The 22834-nt window shown below is 33.6% G+C and overlaps 1 protein-coding gene across 1 annotated transcript in view; it reads left to right on the top strand.

Moving 5' to 3' along the window:
• Positions 1-2148: 2148 nt before the first annotated feature.
• LOC111501830 (Dorsal switch protein 1) overlaps positions 2149-22834 on the top strand; it is a 33507-nt gene continuing 12821 nt past the window's right edge. The window contains exons 1-3 of the mRNA XM_023155749.2: positions 2149-2690; positions 15850-16191; positions 17683-17892. Of these exons, the coding sequence (XP_023011517.1) occupies positions 2265-2690; positions 15850-16191; positions 17683-17892 (978 nt within the window). The 5' untranslated portion in view covers positions 2149-2264. The remainder of the gene's footprint in view (positions 2691-15849; positions 16192-17682; positions 17893-22834) is intronic.

Below are 22834 nucleotides of genomic sequence, written 5' to 3'. Positions count from 1 at the left end.
TTTTGTTCTGATTCTGAAAAGTTATGTAGACCGGTAGAACTGACATTTTTCACCAAACCATGAGGCTCGTGGTTACTCGTTTAGATTTAATTTTTGAAGTTGACGCTATTCTCTAACAGTTCATAATAATAATTTTCCTACAAGGATGTGGGGATTAGGCAATATTTAGTTAATGTTAATTTTTTCATTTTTCGTAAGAAATGGTCAATTTTTGAATGGTTGTATTTCAGAATGGGATGGTCATAAAAATCCTGTTCTAGGACCAAATTGTAGCAAATTTTATCTAAAAGTGCATATTAAGTTCGTTCACGTAAAATCCAAACTCGTGTGTCATAAAGAGAAAAACTGATTTCACGTCAAAAGGCAACAAGAAACTTTCCTGGGAAACGTGAGGTTCGGACATAAACCTGAGTTTTCAAATATGTTCCACCTCAGGCCAGTTGCCGATAGCAACTGATTGGATTACACACTTCTTTCGAGAAAGAGAATGATGAAAGTAAAGAGGTTGAATCATTTCATGTGAGAGGTGAGCGTTATATAACCGGACATATTTTTTGTCTGATACCTAGTAAAATATAAGAGATGCAAGATTTTACTTTCTTTCTCAGTACTGTAATATTGGTCATCTCTAAGAACAGGCATCTGTCTAACATGACAATGGTCAAGTATCTTTTCATACATTTTAGATTTCATGAATATTTTTCTTTGCCAACTAATAGGAATGCGGAATGCTTACATTATGAAATCATCCCAGAATTATTAATGAAGCAACTTTAATTAGAGAGAGGAGAGAGGCAGGGTAGAGACCGAACTTGTGTGTAAGCCAGTGTTGTCAGAAGTAGAACAGAAAATCACACTGTCGCAAAATCCGTATAGAAACATAAGTGTTTTTATTCATTATGAATAAAAAACTAGTCCTTAGTTTTAATCTTCCTCTTTGAAGATGATCACTTGGTGATCGAAACACGTGTCGAGGTGTTAAAAATAACGGTTTGTAGTAATATTCATTACTACACCAAAGGTTCCAAACATACAGAATAATTTCCAGAACACACAGAACGATGTTTGTTAGAATGTACTCGAAAATATTTTTGTAATGCTACAGGTTGGGCCTATGATTTTCTAAAAAAGTGTTGAAGGAAATATAAATCAAGGAAATGATAAAAATACTAGAACTGAAATCTTGAAATGAATTTGTTTAAAAAATATGAAAACAATACAAAGAAATGTGAAAAAAAGTTAGTAGTTTATATGGAATCTAAAAGTGCTAGAATGTTAATTTGACAAAAAAGAAACAATTTTGGCGACGTGAAATGAATTTTTATTATTAATAAAGGAGAAAAACTTTAGTAGCAATGAGTAAACTATACAGTAAAATGAAATTCAACTGAAAAATTAGTAAAAAAAAAAGATAATATAAACCAAGCTAGTTCACAACGTTTCAGTGGTTAAAACTCACGAAGTTGTAATAAGTTCATGAAATTACTTGGTTTGATAGCTTTTATATTCTACTTTTTTCGCCATTTTTTCATTTTTATTTTACTATGAATATTATTGACATTCAACTTATATAGTGGCATTTTTCTCATATTTCAAATCTATCAACACTTTTTTAGAAAATGGAAGTCAGAACTTATTATATTCACCAAACAATATTCCTGAAAAATGAGGATTTGTCAACTTTGGAGAAACTTATTTTTTAGACTCGTGTCGTGTCTTATTAAATTGCAAGAAAAAACCGTTCATTATGAGAAAAATATATTGAATGTAATTCATGTACACGATAAATAAAATATATGTTGGATAAAGGAAATTTGCCCAGCCGTTACCTCGTGAAATTATGAACTATTTGGCAACGTCGGCGCGAGCCCTACTCCGCTGGCTGGGGCCCGGGAGGTTTTTCGGTTCATCTTCTTATTGACCGCCCTTGCTTCGCGTTTAGGAGGGGTGAGAGGTAATATTCAATTCGAACCGGCTCCGCTGCGTGTGAGGGCGCTACCAGCGCGTATATGTATTGGCGTCCCCTCGTTCAGCCTCACCGGCCTTTCGCTTGGGCCGCGTTGCCAGATTTATTTGAGCGGTTGCCGCGTCAACAGTGGAATTTTTTGAACGGTAGCGGTCGTTATTTCAGTTGTTTTCTTCGTCTTTCGGGGTGATCTCTCGCAGTGAAAGTTGGTGAAATGTTTTTTATTCTCTCGGGTTTTCTAATTGTTTGTGAGGGGTAGTGCGCGGGCAACTCAGGAATCGCCCCTCCTAGTTCCATCATGTCCGAGAATCGAGCTTGGGGTGGACGAGACGATGCTGCTTTATGGTGGCCGGGAACGGTCGCGACGGATCAGCAGAGTTTGCAACATCATCAGCATCTCATCCAACAACAGATTCAGCAACAGCAGCAGCAAATAGAGGCTGCCAACAGTTCGGCTTCGAACACCCAGCAGCTGTTCAGCTATAAGATGGCAAGTAGTTTTCAAAATCCGGCGACGACGACGTCTTCTTCTCAGGCGGGTGTTCGCGGGTACGATTATAGTTTGGCAGGTGGGAATCCGCCCTCTGCACCCGCCGCTCAGTGGTGGTACCCTCCTTCCACCATGGACAATATGCAGAGCACGCTCCAGAATTTGCAGAACAACATGCACAGCTTGCAGTCCCAACAGCAACAAATGCCACCTGTGCAAGCTTCCCCTCCCCCGGTAAGCTGGACCAACGTATATCTCTTAATCCTCCTACCTGATTTCGACCCTAGCCTCAGGCTCACGGCGACCGGTATTTGAGTTTCAAATTACAGAATGCCGTCTCCACAATTTCAGATCTTCAATGTGAATACACGTATAAAATTCACTATAATTGACGGATGTATCATCTCTAGTTTTGTTAAGAACATCTTCTGCTCAAAAAAGCAAGTGCTCTTTCTTCTAATATTACGTTATATATGCAGATGACAAGGATGAAGTTGCACTTTTGCATTGACTTGATACTATTAACCATGTTATGCTATGTACAAAACTGTTACAACGAATTGTTACCAAATCTTTCTCGGTAATCGAAAACGACGTGTCATTGAAAATAATGACATCATTTGAGCTGAATCTGCTACCTAGTACATAATTTAAGAATATCTCAATATTTCTGAATAATGGGTTGACAATAGATTCATTAGTAATGTTATTACTCTTATTCTCAGAATATATGACATTTGAAGATCAACTATGCGAAACACTTATATTATCAATTTTCAACTACTCTTATTTGAATGTGTCCTGTGCCTCGAGATCTAGTAACTTCTAGGATCAACAAAGTTCAGAATGCCCTGTGTCCGATTAATCTTCTGGCTTATCAAATATATAATAGTAACATTTATTAACAACCTCGGGCAGCTGGAATATTTTTGAATGTTATTAAAAATGTTCAGGTTAAACCGGTTGAATTGCCAAATCAAGTCTCAATTTCAAAAGGATAAAAGGAATCATAAGACCCAAAAATGATTATGAAGTACTTGCTGTGATAAATGAACCGAAGAGTCATTAACGCCTAGGAAATGATATTGGCGTTATCTCAAGAAACCTCACACTGAGGTTGTTGAAAGACCTTGTGAATTTATTGATCTTCGTATATGAGAAGTACTGATGATTTCTTTAAAGCTGTAGAAGCGAACCTTCAAAGACCGTCATATATCAAGAAACTGTTTTAGATTTAGTCCTGTTTTTGACATATAAACTTCCTCTCGATATCTAATATAACACCAACATTAAATCACAATATTATATAATCAATTTTCCTAGTTTTTTTTGTCTGTAAGTCTGGCAGGTTATGCCTGACGTTTCGTCCACAACTGCGTAAATATTATTAAAGGTGATGAAAAAATGGACACAGTGCTTTAATTTAATTGATATAATATAATAGCCAATAGAGTAGCCGCCCGTACATGAAATGCATACTCTTTTATAAGGTGAAATAATGCTAACTAATAAAGCAGGCTGGTAATGAGCCTTTTTCCTGAGAATAGTACAGCGAACGTGTCACGAGAGGCAGCACTAGTAGTAGGGACAAACATAAACTATTCACATGTAAAACAGTGTTATTTACGTAATATTAATTTATTATTTAAAAATATAAATCTGATATAACAAAATATTTTGAGCTAGTATAATTCCAACAAAGCGTTGCTATTTTGCGAATTGTACGTCGGATAATCGATATCCGGAAGAAAACGTGTTTTTTATACCATTTATAAAACCTCATGTCAATGAGGTTAGATGTAAGAAATGGATACATGCTTCGAGGAGAGTGGATTTAACAGTACAAAAAATAAATAAATATTCATATGTATGCTCTAAACATGAAAGGAATAGTAAATTTTTCGTAGTGATTACCATTGATTAGAATGAGATATAACCTCAATCGTGTATTAAATTATATTCATTTATTATATTTAATTAAATTTATTTCATTACCATCATATTTGATTCATATTTTATTTTAAATTTGTTTTATTACAGTTTGAATCTACAGCTACTCTTTTACTAAAGTATGTACACTTACCTGTCTATTAATTCACTTTTTTTCCAGTTACTTTTAAATTACGGCATGCAAGCCGACGTTTTAATGTTACAACATTGTTATCCTTTACAGTTGCAAATTTTAGTTTTGCTCCAGGAATATCTTCTGTTAAAAACATTCTTTTTCAATTGTACTTTCCCATATGTTTATATAAGGATTAGGCAGTGTTTGTCCCTACCGAACTACTAGCGTTGCTAGTGAGTGATTTTTCGTACTTCAGGAAATAGACTTATTATTGGATACTACTATATAAAAATTCCGATCAATAGAGAAGAGGTTTCACTTTTAAAGTTGTCTGTAAACTGTCTTTTGTTCTTGCACGGTCCACGAGAGGGGCATCTTTGTTTTTTGTGAAAATATACTTATTTTATGGTTTTTAAATCTCATTTTCATCTAGAAAATAGAGGGAAAGACCAAACGGGCTTTTTGGAAAATATAAACAGCACAATCCGCCTTCACAGTGGTTATTGAACTCAAGGGGTTCATGTTCAATGGGAATTCCGATATAGCGAGGATTCAACATTAATTTTCTCTCCCCCTTGTAAACTCTCTTGGGACCATGGTGTTATCGATTTTATCTTGAAATAAATTCATTATGCTGTTTAGCCTCTCCAGTCTGTAGATTGATTTTTATTTAATTTTGGTGCTATGACTTATTAACCAAACAAATACCTATGTATCTCTAACCATTCAGTTTTCGAATTAACTTGTGAATAATATAAACTAATTTAAATATATAGAGAGAAAACTACTCAACCGATTTATTAAATTCTTCAACATATGAAAGCTGCAGTTTCAGCTAGTAACATTAGCTATATTTTATTAAAAAGTCATCCAAAATATCAAAAAATTTGTCAATAATAGTCATCGGCATCGGAACCGGATATAATAATGCCTGGATAGACAATTCCGTATTCTGCTTCGATAAGTTTGTTGAGGGTTAAAAATGGACACCAATATGTCTTGGCGAAATTATGTCGCTGGAATTACAAAGACTGCTTCTCAAAAACTTGTCAATATGAAATAACGTAATTTCCACAACCAAATACCGGCAAATTGTGAAATCATTGCTTTTGTACTTTTCAAAAAGTGTCTCGCTAATTTGGCCTATCTTGCCTAAAAATGTTAACATCAGTTCGCTTAATTATGAAATATTTGCTTTTCTGTCTTAGTTGTTACTTGTATTCACGACAGAAATATTTCTAATGAAAGTACCTACTTGATTTTTTCTGATTATAAATATTTAGATAATAAAAGTGTGACTGATCGCAATCTGTACATGGAAGATATTTTAGAAAAACGTCTCAACCGATTTGTGGTAATTTTCACTAATGTATTGTGGTAATTTTCACATAACATTTGATAACTGATTTATTTCAATCTGTTCGTGAATAAAAAACTGTCATTTCAAACAATTACGTCAAACAAATTTCCCTTTTTCCCAAGTCGAAAAAGCAGGGGGGGAGGCTCCTCCCATCCCCCCATTGCGACGGCCTTGACCCCAGTCACTGTCTAAAGCTCGGGTTAACACCGCAAAATGGTGAAAAACATTGATATATTATCAATACATGCCAATTTTGATTTATGATAATGGAATTTGCACCGATATTTTTGAATCCAAATGAAACAAGATTGCATTTTCTCAAGATAATTCTTCTGTGGATGTGATTTTATACGATGTCAACACAAATGATAGCACTCCTAGACAACCTTCACGATAATGAGAAATATTTTTTTTAACAATTACGAATTTTTGTATGGCATTCAACCTTGATAATTTCATTGATTTTTGGTTAAGGTTGATCAGTGATAGTTGATTTGAGTTGTTTTTCAAACGGAAGTATTTTTTTCTTTTCTTTGACAATAATAATTTTCCAATAAATTACACGATTCAGTTTCAAACTTTTGTGATTACATTTAATTAAGTTCAATTAGAGAGCTTTAAAAAATTGTATTAACAAACTACCTTCAACATTTCGGAAAATAATATTTACATAAATATTAATATACATTACTTATTTAACTAACAATAGAAATTTACCGCTTTTCACAGCAGCACCCATTTATTTTTCAAATAAAACAACAGGTAGTGGAGAGTATCAAGCGTAAATAGACAGTATATTTTCTTCTTTCCCACATTCTAAGAATGTTTCTAACAAAATAATTCTGCTTCTGCCATGTTTACTTCCAAGTGGTTACCCAAATACTGTTCTGTCAGCTTTATGTTTAAAGCTAGAAGACCCCATGGATTTGAAAATAAACAAGTAGTTAATTGGAGAGAGGTGGGAAATGGAGTCTAAAATTCTTAGGATATGGATTTGGTTCCGTCATCCAATGAATTTAAAAAAAGTGGCACATGGGAAATCGCGAATAGAGTGAACTAGGAGCCTAAAACTATGGCGTTGTTTGATTCAAAAAACTTTTTTATGTGATTTTCCTAGCTCAACTTTTTGCTAGCAGAACCCACGATATCTTCGATAAATTAAAACCGAAAAACGACTCTGGAATAGAGCACAAATGGGCCTAAAATTATGTTTTCACAATAAATATAAAAAACCAGTTGTTCTGCTACTTTGACAGAGGTGGTTATCAGTGAAAAACACTATAGTCTATTTCAAAAGAGTGTAGAGTAATAAATCATGAAGTGTCATAAAATTTGCCTGAATTTCGTTGTCGTCCATGGGCGTAGGCAAATCTTAGGATTATTAAACTTAATAATTAAAGTAAATTAAAAATTACAGACATAGATAATAATAAAAGGCCATTTTTGGGAAGTAATTTGGTCTAAAACTAAGTACCTACATGTATTTAGGTAAGTAAAATTTCTTAAAAAAAGATTAAGATTAATTTTAGTGGTTCTTGTAAACTTATTTAATATGCAATTTGGGTTCATATACTTGAGCATGATTTCTCAAAAAAGGGTTAACACTTAGTTCCGAGGTGCCATGTCATTATAATAATCCCTTTTTGACCCTGCCCACCAATCATGCAATACCTATTAAACCCAGGTAATTAAGAAAAAGGGTTTAAATATATTGTAATGGTGTCTTAAACATTCGAGTTATAATAGTAATTGTTACTACACCAATTAAACGTACAGTGATATTGTGATATAGAAATAGTGAAAAAGTTATAAAATGGGGACATTTACTCCAAAGAAAAGAAGTGTAAAAAATTCTCCGCTATCTGTTTGCGAAAAAGTTATAATTTTAAATGTATATGATTGCATAAAACACGATCACCCTAGTTTGTCTGTGCAAGAAAGTGTTGAGCGATGTGCCCGAATGACTGGAATTGGACAGTCCACGATTTTTAAATTATTGCGAGAAAGAAAGATATCAGGCCAGGTAAGTCCATGCAAGAGAAAATCAGGAAGACCAATAAAAATCTTAGATGAAGACACCAAATGTGACATTCGAAGAAAAGTTCATTCGTTTTATTTTAAAAAGGAAATACCCACTCTTGAAAAAATATTTATCGAGATAAGCCAAGATAACGATATTCCTTTGATATCCAGAAAACTTTTATGGAAAACTTTAAAAAGTATGAATTTTGCCTGGGAAAAGCACAATCGAAAGGCACTATTACTGGAAAGTGATGAAATTGTTTGCTAGATTAATAATATTGATATTTTGCCTATGTTATCAGGAGTATGTGAAATTGCTTGGATATCTACTACATTTTCATCTTAAAAAATACCAAAACATACTAAATCAAAGAGACTCGCCTTCTTTTATATCTAATGTTTACTCGGTAAGTTTCCAGAAAATACGTGAGGTGATCCATTTGAAAGGAAAAAGTTGATAATATTAACAAAGAAACTGAAGGTCCGGAATCATTTCTAAGGTTGAATTTTAATCCGCCTCGATCAGTGACAGCTGCATCCAAAATTTGGTAGGTACTGATATTACCAGTTTCTAAGATATCGAAATCATTCCGTTCAAATGTCTGGCAATGACATTATCGATAATGATCAAAGTTCATAATGAACATTTCAACTTTTAGGATATTTTGTAATAGGAATAAACTCTTAGGTATTAACTTTACTACTTCATCATAGAATTCTCAAGATTTTAGTTGGTTGATAGGTAATTCAAAAGTTTCTGAAGCTAAAATTCCTTTGTTACCATAACAATAATGGCATATGGCCATGGTTGGGAAATGTTTGTTCTTCTGTTGTAAATCGTCTCTTTGAAATTTTGGGACACAAACTTGTACTGATGATTTGGTACCTGCGTATTGTATTCAGTTGCCTGCAAAAGGTTCAGCTGACCTTTTCATGTTTAGTAAAACCCTCTATGAAATATTATTCTGGGTAGTTTTTAACAACTCTTAGAATAAACAATGAAAAGATATTTATGATCTTTAATCACAGAATTTAGGAAATTAGAAAATTGTTTTAAGGAGAATTAGGCAAGAAGGTGAATCGGATGAAAAATATAGAAAGTATCGCTGTTTTCAGAAATGCCAGATTTTCCTTGCTTGAAGAATGTTGTTATTTGTCATACTTATAATCTATGAGCCAATACTATTTTGAAACTCTTTCTCTAATTGACTTATTTTTTGAGATAATTAATAATTAAAAAGTTTATAAATGGTGTGCAGTTCCTTAGTGAGATAACATTTCTAACACAACTCCAAAAACTATTTGTTTACGTTTCGCACAAGATAACAATACGAACAAAGTACTTAGTTGGTTAAATCTTGGGCGGCGAGATCTAATATCTGTGTTTTGATTTCAATTCATAAATGATCAAAAATAGTGTGATGTGCATAATCATTTTATTTTTATGTAAAACATAAACATACAACATAATAGGTATCTTGAGATATACGATGGAATTGGCCGATACTTGAGGTAAATCTATAAAGTATTCAAGAAACACTTTATTGTGAGATTTTCACTGAACAGTTATACAAATACGCAACACGTGTTTCGCTCTACAATAGCCTCTTCAGGCGTGTCTTTACAGGGCAGAAGAAGCTATTTTATAGCAAAACACGTGTTACGTTTTTGTAAAACTGTTTAGTGAAAATCTTACAAAGTGTTTTTGGAAATACATAGCTATAACTTACGCCGATTTTAAGAAATTCTGTGTTAATATAATTTTTTAACAATTTTTTTTCAATTATAAACAACTTGCATTCTGCTGAACAGAAGAGTTTGTTGAATCGTTATTCGAATACAAAAAACACCCTAAAGTTGCTGGATTCCATCCAGAAAAGAGCCATCCGCCTGATTGGATAAGCGAATATTACGTAAAACTTTGATAGCCTGGAATATCGAGGAAAGGTTGGAGATTTGTCTCTCTATAGATACTTTCACGAAAAGTGTTCAAGTGACTTGGCACATTTTATTCCACAAAGAGCGGTACATATCAGAAATACGCGATGGACTGTTGTGGCTGCTCATCGTTTTGAAGTTCAACTCAGTACACCATGAACTTTACTGTTTAGGAACTCCTTCATTTGGAGAAAACGTGGAAAAAACTTCCTGAGAACGTTTTTCCAAATGGCTTAATCTCCAGCGATTCAAATTCAATGTGAACCGCTACTTTCGCACAGGCACCGCTCTAAGAGCGTCTTAAGGATTTTCCTGTAGTGCTTGTATTTTGTTCTTTAAAAAAATGACATTTACATAGACGTCATGTCATTTGCTCTTATTGGTGCCCAACTTATTATGGGGGTTATTTTTGTAGTTGAATTTTTTGAAAAATAAATATTCAACTCTAATAAGAAAACGTTTTTTGTCAGTTATAAATCCTATTTCATGTGATAAATACAAAATATTAATGCATTGGCAAAATTAGCGAGCTCACTTCATTTTTATGCAGAAAATCACTCTTGCAAATGAACTAGTTTATGTCTTGCGATTTGAAAAATTTCCGAATTTTTAGGTTTCCTTCTGCAACATTTTATTCATAATGTATTCATCAAAATAAAGTAGCTTTTCTACATTTCATAAACCGTCCAAGAAACGTTGATAGTATAATGGATAAAATTGGTTATATATAATTTTTTTTTTATTTTCATTTGTTTTGTGGATAATTTGGCATTTCCGTGTTTTCTCAATAGTTTTTGAACTATCATATAGTGACAAAACTTATTGAACGGTGTCACTATATTGTTTGGTTACATAATTTCATTTTGAAAGGAAATTTTCGAGAACCGGGAAAACTATTTTTCGATTTTCAAATTTAATCGATAAACCATGTTTACATATATACACCAAACTCAAACGCCTGTTAATGCAGCTGCAGTTTCGTAAGAATGTATCGTCTTTTCCTCCAACCGATTTCCTAGAGTCTTTGAAGTCCACTAGATACTCATTAGGACAAGAAGAGGATTGTTCCGAATTCTTGGGGTTCTAGTTGAATACTCTTTGTGAGCAAACAAATAGCAGAATCAATACTTCTGACCGCTCTGGATTGAATGATTCCGTACAGTCTATCTCGTCTTTGTGTTTGAAGATCTTCAGCTGGAAAAATCCTCAACGTATGTGAATTTCTGGGACTTCAACTAGCGTTTCCTAATAAGACTATAATAACCAGTCCGTGCAAAGCTTACTGTTAAATCATCTGAAAATGGAACTTTTAACAGGTGATGATCGACTGTATTGCCAAACATGCGCCAAACTAAGTGACTGTTATAAGAAAACAAGTATAGCTGAGGCACCAGTCAATCTAATAATAACACTGATGATCTTCAAACATGACTCAACCCCCGACGGAAGTACCAAACTCTTACGAAGATTCGAAATTGATGAACACTTCAATATAGCAGAACACTATTATAATCTTCATGCAGTCATTGTTCACTGTGGTTCTGGCGTTGAATCTGGTCTTTATTACGCCTTGGCCAAAGACGAAACGGACTTGTTTGAGTTTGACGATAGTCCTGTCACTAAATGTTCTGGAGATGTATTGAATTTATTGGAGACACCCTACATTTTGTTTTATGAGAGAGAGAGGACATTGGCAGATCAAGATCTTCGGATGATGTGGTGCTGCAGGTTTTTCCGGGTTTTCCTGCAGCTGAAAAAGCAAATGCGCCACTGGAATCAATGAAGTCGCCCCGGAGCGCCAATTAATTTTTGTTGTTGTTTTATAATTTCATGATATGTATTTTGGAAGTGTTATCATTATTATTGAGAAAGTATCATATATACAGGCAGACAGTCGATATAATTTTCTAAAACCATTTGCATGGTCAATTCGATATTCAATTTTTTGAAAAGTGAAAGCATTCAAATTTTTCAATTTAATAAATATTTTTTAAATCTCTTAAGAACTTTTACTCATTTCTTGTAACAAGTTATCTTTGATACAAAATTATTATTCGGTCTGATGTATCTTTGTGCCTCTACAATATTAAGATTCTCAATGTCCGCCTATGTTACCTCAGACCATTTCTCATTACAAGCTTGAGTGGAAATTGTCCGGAGGTCAAGTTATCGAGACAGGTGGTCTTTAGTTGGGTGTGCCGGAGTTCGAGAATTTTTCAGGTACTGTAAGATAAAGTGTTTCCTAAGATGTACCGAATTGATAATTAAACATGCATGATAAGCGGGAAGAAAAGAATACGTTATAAAAATATTTGCAGCAGTTGAAGACAACTATGATATTACGAACGAACAAAGGAAACAGTGAATTTATTGATACTATATTAGTTTTCTGTCATGTCACATCAGTTTATCCATGAAGAAGGTTTTTGTTCCTGGAAAGTCGTACTTTTGAAGATATGAGGAATGGAAGTTCCGCCCTATAGAAAGTTTTAGAACAGTTTAGAACATGCGAGAGTGTTCGAGAGCATTACACCACATTCCAGAACTTACCGGAGCATTCTAGAAAATATGGATTGATAGGTAATAAGAGTAATCTGGAACTTTCGTGAATATCTCACATCATTGTCTATGAAAAAAGTTATTATTTTTACCTTAAAGGTGTGCTCTTGAAGATGAGCACTAGAATTTTCGCCATCCGCCATCTAGGAAATTTAGAACAGTCCTAAACAATGGAAAGTATTCAAGAGCATTCCACAACCGGGACATTCTGAATTGTTCGGAAATAGCGTGGAACATTTGGGAACACTCCAAATCATTGTAGAACCACTATCCTCTATCCAAGAAGAAGAAGAAGACGGTTTTCGTTGAAGGGCGAATGTTCGAGAACGTTCGAAAACATCTCGGACCATTCCATATCATTGTGAAACATTCCAGAACTGTCTCGAATGCCATGGAATGTTTTGGACTATTGTAGCCTATTCGAAGCTTTGTTTGTATGAGTGGGGCAAGATCCTTTCACCTCTTATAATTTTAGTTAGGGAAGCTATAGATTACGCTGTAGACGACCCCTCCCGATATAGAAGGCCCAGACACTCTGTCCAGTGAGGCCCTCATGTCCTCCGTTGAAAGATGAACAATATCTTCATCCAAACACCCCAGCTAGGTAGGGGTCCACGTGAAGGGCGGTACTGATGTCTGAGGACATTCATGCCACCGTCCCATGACCAGTCTTGACCTGTTTGTCCTCCTGACGAACACCAGTCGAAAGGGGTGGGAGCCAGGCTCCAACCTGTCCGAATTCAAGATGACTGTCGGTCTTATTTGAAGTTTATAATTTTGTTCCAACTACCACACAATCTAATATCAACTACCTGTGCGAAGCTAGTAACTAATAATAATTACCTTTGATAAAATTCACTCTATGTTCACAGTCATCAATTTAGACTTTGAATAGGTTGGTACCAATCTACCTAAAAACAACAGATAACAAAAAAGGACCTTGTCGCATCGGTTTGTCAGAATAATTTTAATTATTATTCCAGATGAATCCACCACCATATCCAGCTTGTGCAAGCTCTCGTACCACAAGACACAAAGTGATGTTTTGTATTTTATTATAATTCCAGATGAATCCACCACCATATCCAGCTTGTGCAAGCTCTCGTACCACAAGACACAAAGTGATGTTTTGTAAAGGAATTATTGGAGGACCGGAAAGCTGATTCAATTTTTTAAATAGATTTCAAGGACGGTTGAGAATTCACAATTTACAAAATTGGGCATTGGTAAACCCACGAATAGAAAGGGACGATCGCTTTCAGCACCAGTATGGTATTAATTCATTAACTGTTATGAAAAAATTAAAAATTAATTGGCTTCTTTGAGCTAGCAGTTTTCACGAGTTTTGCCAAATGATCTGCCAGCCTTGGTAAAAGAACTGCTATATGTGGTTCTAATTAGATAGCGCTCCCCCATAATTTATCCGCCAAGTACTACAAATTTTAGGTGGATAGGAAGGGGGGATGAATCTCTTAACCAGTGCGGCCCACCGATCTAAATTCTCTTGATTATTTTCTTTAGGGCTTCGTGAATGAATGCGGATTTATAACAGATCTACCAAAAGGCGTAAATTTCCTGACTGTTGTCTTAATATACGATATTCTCACCAGTAATTCATATAAACATACTGAGAATGAAGGTTTTATCATTTAGGATTAACCGATATATCTTTGAAAATACCTCACCGATTAGAAAATTCCAGATACCAGATAACGAATAATACACACCATGTTACATAGAAAAAAGTAAAACTACACAGCAAATACATGCGCACATGATTGAGAAAAAAAGTTGAATCTGGTCTTAGAGGTAGATAGGTTGTGTTTTCTAAAACGAATTCGGAGGCCCAGATGGAAGTCAATGGAAGTAGACGACGAAATCACTTATCGACACATTCCAAAGACATAGTGAAAAATGTATCTGCATGTTTGTGGAATCGTGGTTTTCGTATGACAGATACTGCAGTGAAAACGTCGTTTTTAACGGAGGTGCCGAAATCAACCGTATGGGAAGTAGTGAACAATCCCATTCGATGTAGGAAAAAAAGAAGAGACGCTGGAATTAGTAAAGTTACCAGTAAAATTAGTCCAGATATAATACAAAGGGAGATAAATAGAATGTTCGAAGAAAATTGTGTTCCAACCTTGAACTCTTCAGTGCGGAAAGAATCCAATATTAAATGCAGCCGAACATCTCTCTACATCTGCTTACAACGTTTTGGCATCAATTGTTTCAAATATAAAAACGATTGACAAACGCAGTGTTACCAATGAGGTAGAGTAAAATAATGTTCGTGTTCTGTACATCTGTCAGGTTACCCAAACAACTTTGAAACAAATAATTGACTACGTTATATACTACTCATAATTATGAATATTTACCGTTACCCCTCTCGTTTCGAACCAAAACCTTAAGTGGTTCATATTGATTTTTTTGACAAAAGCACCCCAAAAATATTTTTGCTGAGAAGAATACATGTGTCATCATATTTTAATGTGACATCCTTTTCACCTTCAAGTGGAAAAAAAATAGTTAATGTTCATTCATTAAGAGAGAACCTTATGTTTGGATGATAGCTTGCGCTCAATATATCGGAAAGAGACAGCTATGCAATCGTGATTCGTCAGCAGTTTATTAGATTTTAAGCCCAATTGATGAAGTATGACTCTAGTTTGACAGTTTACACGATGTTTATTAAAACGCTTTTACGGTTTCAATTCTTTTATACCACAAAAATAGTTGTTTCCACAACTATTCGATGAAGCTGTCTCTCTGAATTCATGTGCAAATAATATTTCTATATTTTCACACTGTCTTCATCGATTTATTAATAATTCCATTATATTGCGTTTTTCTTCACTGGTGAACAGTAATTTGTTCACATAAATGTGCAACAGGGATCCCAATGGTGATTTGAAATTTCCGCTATATATCTTTTGGCAACACTCATTTCTATCCTCCACGTCTCTCCATTCGAATTAGATCTCTACCTCCATTATCTAGCGATCTAGCAAGATAGGTTGCTAAAACAAAGTGTATTATTTACATATTTTTGCCACTAGCTCTGCTATTTGCTTCTTGCAAACGAGTAAACTGTAAAAATTGTTTAACTATACAATAGGTGTATCATTATATTTTGGTGGCTGAGTGAAATGTATCTAAATGAGACATCCTTCATCTCTCGATTTTTCTAGAACAGCGTCGCAATCAATCTTCAGTACGACTATTTTCACTCATGTTTCTTTAAATTCTAAAAATAACGTTTATGGGTTACAATGCTGTAAGAAAGTAGATCCAGTGCATAAAAGTGCTAATTGAATTCAATGCTCATCTTCGTTAATAATTTGTGACACTAAGGAGTGATTTCTTACATATTCAGAGCGATGACATCTCCCTTTCCGGCGACGCCATATGTGGGATATTATTATAATTGTACGAATTAATTTCAGCAAAGCGATACTCAGAGCCATCAGGAGGAGGCCCAGAGGCAACAAGAGGTTGCCAATAGACAGCATCAAGAAGCTGTACAGCGGCACCAAGAAGTGCAGCGACAGCATCAAGAGGCTCAGAGGCACCAGGAAGTTCAGAGGCAACAGCAGGAGGCCCAAAGACAACACCAGGAGGCCCAGAGGCATCATCAGGAGGCCATCCAGCAACACCATCAGGCTATAGCTGAAGCCCAGGCGAGACAGCAACAGCTGCAGCAACAAACACACCAACTCCAGCAGCAGTTACAGCACAACCAACTTCATAATAATCAGTTGCACAATAATCATCAGCAGCATCAACAGGTTTGACTTGATTTTTGTAATGAATTTGGTATCAATTTTTTTTCTGCTTGCTAATATGACAGGGTGGTAACTTTTCTAGCAAAATGAATTATTTCAAAAATACTTCCTCGTCAGGACTTTTTTTCGTATTATAGCATAATAATATTGACAACTAATATTGGCTTCATGAAAGCCATTTTTGGAAAATTTAGTTCTCAAAATCTTTTTCATGTATGTACTGCAAAGTCAGGTGGATCTTGAATATTTTTAAATGAGGTAGTGGTCTGATGATTCTGGCCGCTGACGCCAAAAAGTTAGTGTTGCCAATTGCAGAGTTATAGCATTTCTGTCACAGTACACCATAATTCTATAAAAATACACTGTTCGATCCACATGGAAATCTTTCTTTACAAAAACGCCATCTCTGAGATCGATAGAAAACGATTCAGAATTTCCTTGAAAAATGAGTAATTGCCAATTTATTGAATATGTAATAGTTTATATCAGTATTTGAAAAAAAAAAATAGAACCTAGCTGTCTGAAACTACTTTTCTCACAAAAATGTGGGAAACTTCGAAAGAATGATTTTTTTCAGGTTGTGTATGAAAGTTGAAAGTATAGAGTTTTTATTTTAGTTTTTTCATCTTCTTTTTTTTGGTAAATTTCCCATATTTTTTGTTCAATGATGGAGAAGTAGTTTTTTTCTCAATCTCTCCTGAAAGTATTATTTTTTCAGTTTGTTGAAAACATCATTATGTATTAGGTTGCTTCAAAAGTGCACTGATTCAAATGTGGCTTATTTCGAGTAAACTGAACAAGTATTCACTGAGATATTACAGTTTAAAGTAGACTCATGAAAATAGACAAATGTTTTTAACTTAACCTATAATATAAACTGACTTGCAATATATACAGATGAAAGTCTGATAGAAAGACATCAAATAGACTGAAGAAAATAGACATATGACATAATAAAATGATTCCCTAATAAACTGTTTTCCATTTGAATTTTTTTTAAATATCTTCATACTATCTACGGCTCTGCAAGGCTGCTGTTATTAAAGGATATCATTCAAATTACCAGTAGGCAAAATTAGTTCCAAAACTCCTAATTTTAACATCACGCTGTTCTGAAATAGCATCATAATTTTGCATTGAACATGTACAAAATCCAAAATTTAGGATCCATTTGAAATAGCTCAGCTTTTTTTATTGATTTTTGCACATTGAAGAAAATAATATAAATAAATATTTCCGGTAACCCTTAGTTTGGCAGCGTCACCTTGCGACAATAGTTTGAATCGTATCATGCTTGTGGCAAGCGGCAACGTCGCACTTTTGTTTGAACTCAAGGTGAAGCTGATATTTTCCCTCCAATTCTTATTCAATATCTGTGGGGAAGTTGTGAATTATTGTTTGTTAATCTGTTTTTTGGCCCATTTTGTGAGTGACTTCATTTAATATTAAAGGCGCACTGTTCTTAAATGTAGAAGTGTCCTAATTTGCTTGCAGGTTTTGCAACAGCACCAACAAATAAGTTCTCCCGCTCCACTACCTCATAAAGGAAGAATGCCGCGTGCAAAAGCTGACGCCAGGCCCAGAGGCCGTATGACTGCTTATGCATTCTTTGTTCAGACATGCAGAGAAGAGCATAAGAAAAAACATCCTGAAGAAAATGTCGTCTTTGCCGAGTTTTCGAAGAAATGTGCTGAAAGGTGGAAGGTAAGTGTTTTCTTTTTTACCATAAATCCTGGCCTCCCACAGTGATATTTTAGTCATTGCCTCTAATGCAGGAGTACCACTAGGGAAGGGGCACATAAATAAAAAAATATCTCAATACAAATGGAGAGTTGACCCACTTTCAACTTTCTTACTTGAATTGTTCCAAATCTTTTACTAATAGACAATTTAGCGCGCTAATGATCGCTAATTAGCCCAGTTTAGAACACAGACAGTAGAAATGAGGGATAACCTAACCTAATAATTTTCAAATTTCAGAACTTTATATGCGGTGTTCCGTTTAGTTTCTAAATCATTTGTTTTTATAGTAGCCGAAGAAGGGAAATTCATAAAGCTGTGCTGAAAAATACAGTAAAGGATATACAATAGTTGATATTACAGAATTCTTTTTTTCCAGTATAATTTTGAGTTCTTGGCTACTATCTTATTGTGACCGAGTGCATAACTGACATCGTTTTTGTTACTTGCTCCTTGCTAATTGATAGTTGAAACTTGTTACTTGCTAATCAAGTGTGCATAAATTGTAGTTTACTAAGTAGCTTCCACAGGCAAAAGTGCAAAGCACAAATATCTACATTGAATTTGTTCCTATACAAGGGGTTTGAATCTAGGTTATAACTTCAATAACAACTGCAAACCAGTGTTTTTTAAGCATCTGTTTTGAAATAGTTCAACTATTTTGTTGGTATTTCAGGATATTACAGAAATGGTTTGTATTTTGTGGAAATGCTTCTTCTATATGTTTACCAACATATCAATCCAGTTGAGTGAATATTTTCTTCGAATTATTAGTGGGTTTATGCAACAATACCTAAGAAATAAAATCAATAACTAGCAACTAAGACTACACTACAAGTCTCATTTATGCACATGTTGACATAACCACAATTAATCTTCATTTGATATTGATATAAACTAAAAACTTTCTTATTACAATAGATTCAAATTTAAAATAATTGTTTTGAAATTTCTTGGGTCAATGAAAGCTGTAAATATTTCAATTTCACACATGTTTTCGTTTTGGCCTAAGCTTCTTCTTATTAGTTGAATATTGGTCAAATTTCTAGGCATAGTTCTTAGTCTTGGTCAAGTTTCCATGAACGCTCTCATTGATTTGTTATGGTCGAACTCTTATCGATTTTTTGAAAGCATTTTGAATATCTGAAACTTGGTTGTTGGTGTTCTATTATTTTTTGTTGTTGTTCTATTAATTTGTATTAATACTTTTGTACTTGCTTATGATTTCTGCCTCTTCCCGAGTTTAGTCTTATTATACCAAAATTACTATTTTTGTTTTCAATTAATGGAGTTTCAGGTGAGTAAGTTGAGTGATACAGATTTGTCTGAAGTCAAACCTATTTGTTGAAGGTGTTTCAACCATATAATATGGCTGAAATAGTGGAGACAATTTTCCTAATTTTCAACGTATTCATTTAGGATTCTGGTGTTCATCTGCATACTTTTTTAATCCTGAAATAGTTTCCATCACAACTTCAACCTGAGTTTTTCGTGGAAAATAATGAAAATCGTCACTGCATCAAGATTTTTTTGCTTACATTGAGGGAAACTGATGGTCTGAATCGCTAATATTTGAATGCAGAGAAAGCTATATCCGAAAAACCTTCACCAATTCAGTTGAATTAATATTATAACAGCTACAAAAATACATACTCATTGATGACTATCAAGGCAATGTACTTGCCTCTAGTTCACAACATTGACACCAGAGAAAGTATCCCTTATTTTGAATTTCCTTTTAACAGTTTTAATGATTTCATTTAATGCATCATAAGCCACATTCCTATATTACTAAGATAAGTTTGTTAACATTAGCTTAAATAAATAATTTGATAGGTGGATTTGCAACGTCTGGCATAAAATGAATTTTGAAAACACTTCATCCACATTAGAACTATATCACTGCTTTTTGCTAACCAAGTTATTATCATCAAGAGATGATTTTAGTCATTTAAGAGAGTAAGATAAATGTTGATTGAAGTGATTGGAAGATAGTTTGCCAGATACCCCAACTTCACAGTTGTCTCTTGAAGTCCATTACCATGTTGGTAATATTCAACAAGCCATAAAAAATACGAAAACTTCAAAAATTTATTTTTCATAAACAAGTTGCTATAACAGCTAATCAACAATAGCTACAAACTTGGTCTTTAACTTATTTTCAAGATGAATTATCCTGAAGATCCATCAATGTATCTCTAAAAGTTAAATCAGTTTGTTTTTTGATAAATTAAGCTATCCAAATAATTTTTTGTTACACATTGCTGTTTATGAATTTTTAATTAATTTCAGAAAAACTGAATCAAGAGTTTTTTCAAATTTTCAACTCGATAAACAGTTGTATTAATTATCAAAATTCACTTTGTTGTCCTGCAGTAATATAATAATAATAATAATAATAATAATGATTTTAAATTCTATAACTAGCTAAACAGTGGAAGAATCAATTATAAATAATTATTTTTTTCAATAGGATTTTTTTAATCATCATTTCTTGAGGATGACAAAATTGTTAAAATGTCATATACTAGACTTGTCTGTTTGTTCAATAAATGACTCGTTAACAGGTCGTAAAAATAGTACATAGTGTCATTTGTTTGACATTATAGTTGCGAAAATGGTAAAAACATGAACATTAGTAAAAATATTACTTTTGGCACCATTTTTAGAATTTTAGATTTAAATAATTTTTCAACTGCAAAAAATCATCTTTATACGAAAAGGAATCTTCGAAAGAAAGAAAGCAATTATTTTGAAAATAAACTCTTGACATAGATTAGTTCATGCAAAGAAGTAACTCCAAAAATTTTTCAAACCTATTTTGAACTTGTATGCCTGCCATCTTTTGTAATAAAGGAGGTCGGAAAAAAAATTATTTTATCCCTTGTATATTCCTCAGTGTATAATACCATAATTTTGTTTAAATTTTGAATTGATATTTAATACCTACTGTTAAAAATATTTCATGTGGATTCAGCGGCGATGCCTTTATGCTGTAAAGGAATCTTTTATTGTGAAAAACTTTTTTGATTGTTTTATTTTCAATACAGTTGCAATTTTTTGTGTACTGTAAAATCATTAAAATACGTTTTCCTATACTTCATTTTGTATTCAGTAAGCCATCTCATATGTTTTTAGGAGCTCTGTATCTTTTTCTGATTGATTCGGACTTTACTTGATGAAGATCCATAGTAATTGCAAAAACTACACCCTACGATTTGATCTTCACAAACTTAATTTTCGTCTATTTATTGAACACGAATTTCAATTTGTGAACTAGACTATTAATCTAATTATTGTCGATGTAGTGATTGAAAGTCAACTGAAAAAACAAAATTATTCTTAATATTTTTTGTTTTTTCATAACAAGACACGAATTCCGAACGACGTAACTTCATGTCCAATCTCTGACTTTTAATTTCACGTTGGGTCAATAGCACCATCAATATATTCCTCTTGAGCATTATATCCATTAAAACATACCCTAAGGCATCACATTTCTTAAGAGTAAGGTGTGCCCAGAGCTGATTCAAGACCAAGAGCATCGCTATTTATAGTTGAATTTGATGTGTTGAAATTTTCGGAACCGCTCTTAGAGAGAATTATTAATAATGACCTGTATAAGATAATTAACATCATTATATAATTATGCGCGTAATCTTCTGACGATATTACATTTAGTAAGGTATTTTCTTTAAAGAAAATTATGGGGGAATAAATATCAAATTAAGTAGGTGGAATAGGTATATCCATTGGTCAAATGTCTCCCCGCAGTTTTTAATCAACTTTTCACTAAATCGTAACGTGTTTATAATAGAGTTCCATTTCATATAGAACTTTCCTCTTTTTTTCTGGCAGTTTTAGAATGGCTGGACATTTATGAAGTTCTAAAAAAACTTCCAGTTATCTTGTAATTCATGTTACACTCGAACTTGTATTTTGAAAGTATATTCTCATTATTGTAAATATATCTATGGTTTATCAACAATTTCATTTTGAAAAGTGAAAACTATCGAGGAGATACACATACATATAAGGAAATGAATATTTCGAAATATTAATATCTCCCATCTACTTACACAGTTGGTTCTGGTAAACGTCTGTCGGAAAACAACTACTTCCCCGGCTAATACCACGCTGGATATTGAATTATATCCGACAGACAGTGCTGGTTGAATTTAATTCTTTTTATGTGTACCAGCTCTAGGTTTTTACCTCATAGGTGTCCCAAGGCAGGTGTACTATGTATATAGTGGAACTATATAAAATAGAAGAACTGGCGAATTTTCACGAAAATAATGTTTTACCTAGAAAATTGGTCCTAATAGTTGCAAAGTCCCTATATTATAGTTTCACATATTAACTGAATTGATAGTTCCAACCTGCATGAAAATTGGTCCTAATAGTTGCAAAGTCCCTATATTATAGTTTCACATATTAACCGAATTGATAGTTCCAACCTGCATGATAAAACCAGCAGGCAGATACTGGACAGGGGTTGAGGTAAATTATATTGTTAGACCACTTGCAAACAATATGTACTGAACGTATTGTAATGATTTTTACATATGTTGGTTTGTGCATGATCACAAATTATTACAAACTGAAAATTTCAATTTTCAGACAAGTGACAACTAGTTCAAATTATGCAGGATTGTCAGTTGGGTTTATCGGAAGTAATATTATAAAATTTGATTCATTAATTTTAATTTTTTGACAAAAAAAAAATATTTAGCAATACCATGAGAACAATTAGCATGATGAATCAATGAGTCAGTGAGACGAGTGGTTGTTTCTATTTCTGATTGCTCGATTGGTGTTTGAATTTTAAAAATAATAATAGTATAAAAAAACAAAAAAAACAAGCTCTAATAGTAACGCAAACTAAAAAATAAAAAATAATTCG

The sequence above is a fragment of the Leptinotarsa decemlineata genome, unplaced genomic scaffold (genome assembly GCF_025532065.1).
Source record: "Leptinotarsa decemlineata unplaced genomic scaffold, Ldec_3_MD MMD2_P_RNA_scaffold_6, whole genome shotgun sequence".
NCBI lineage: Eukaryota > Metazoa > Arthropoda > Insecta > Coleoptera > Chrysomelidae > Leptinotarsa > Leptinotarsa decemlineata.
This window is presented reverse-complemented; position numbering and strand designations above follow the sequence as displayed.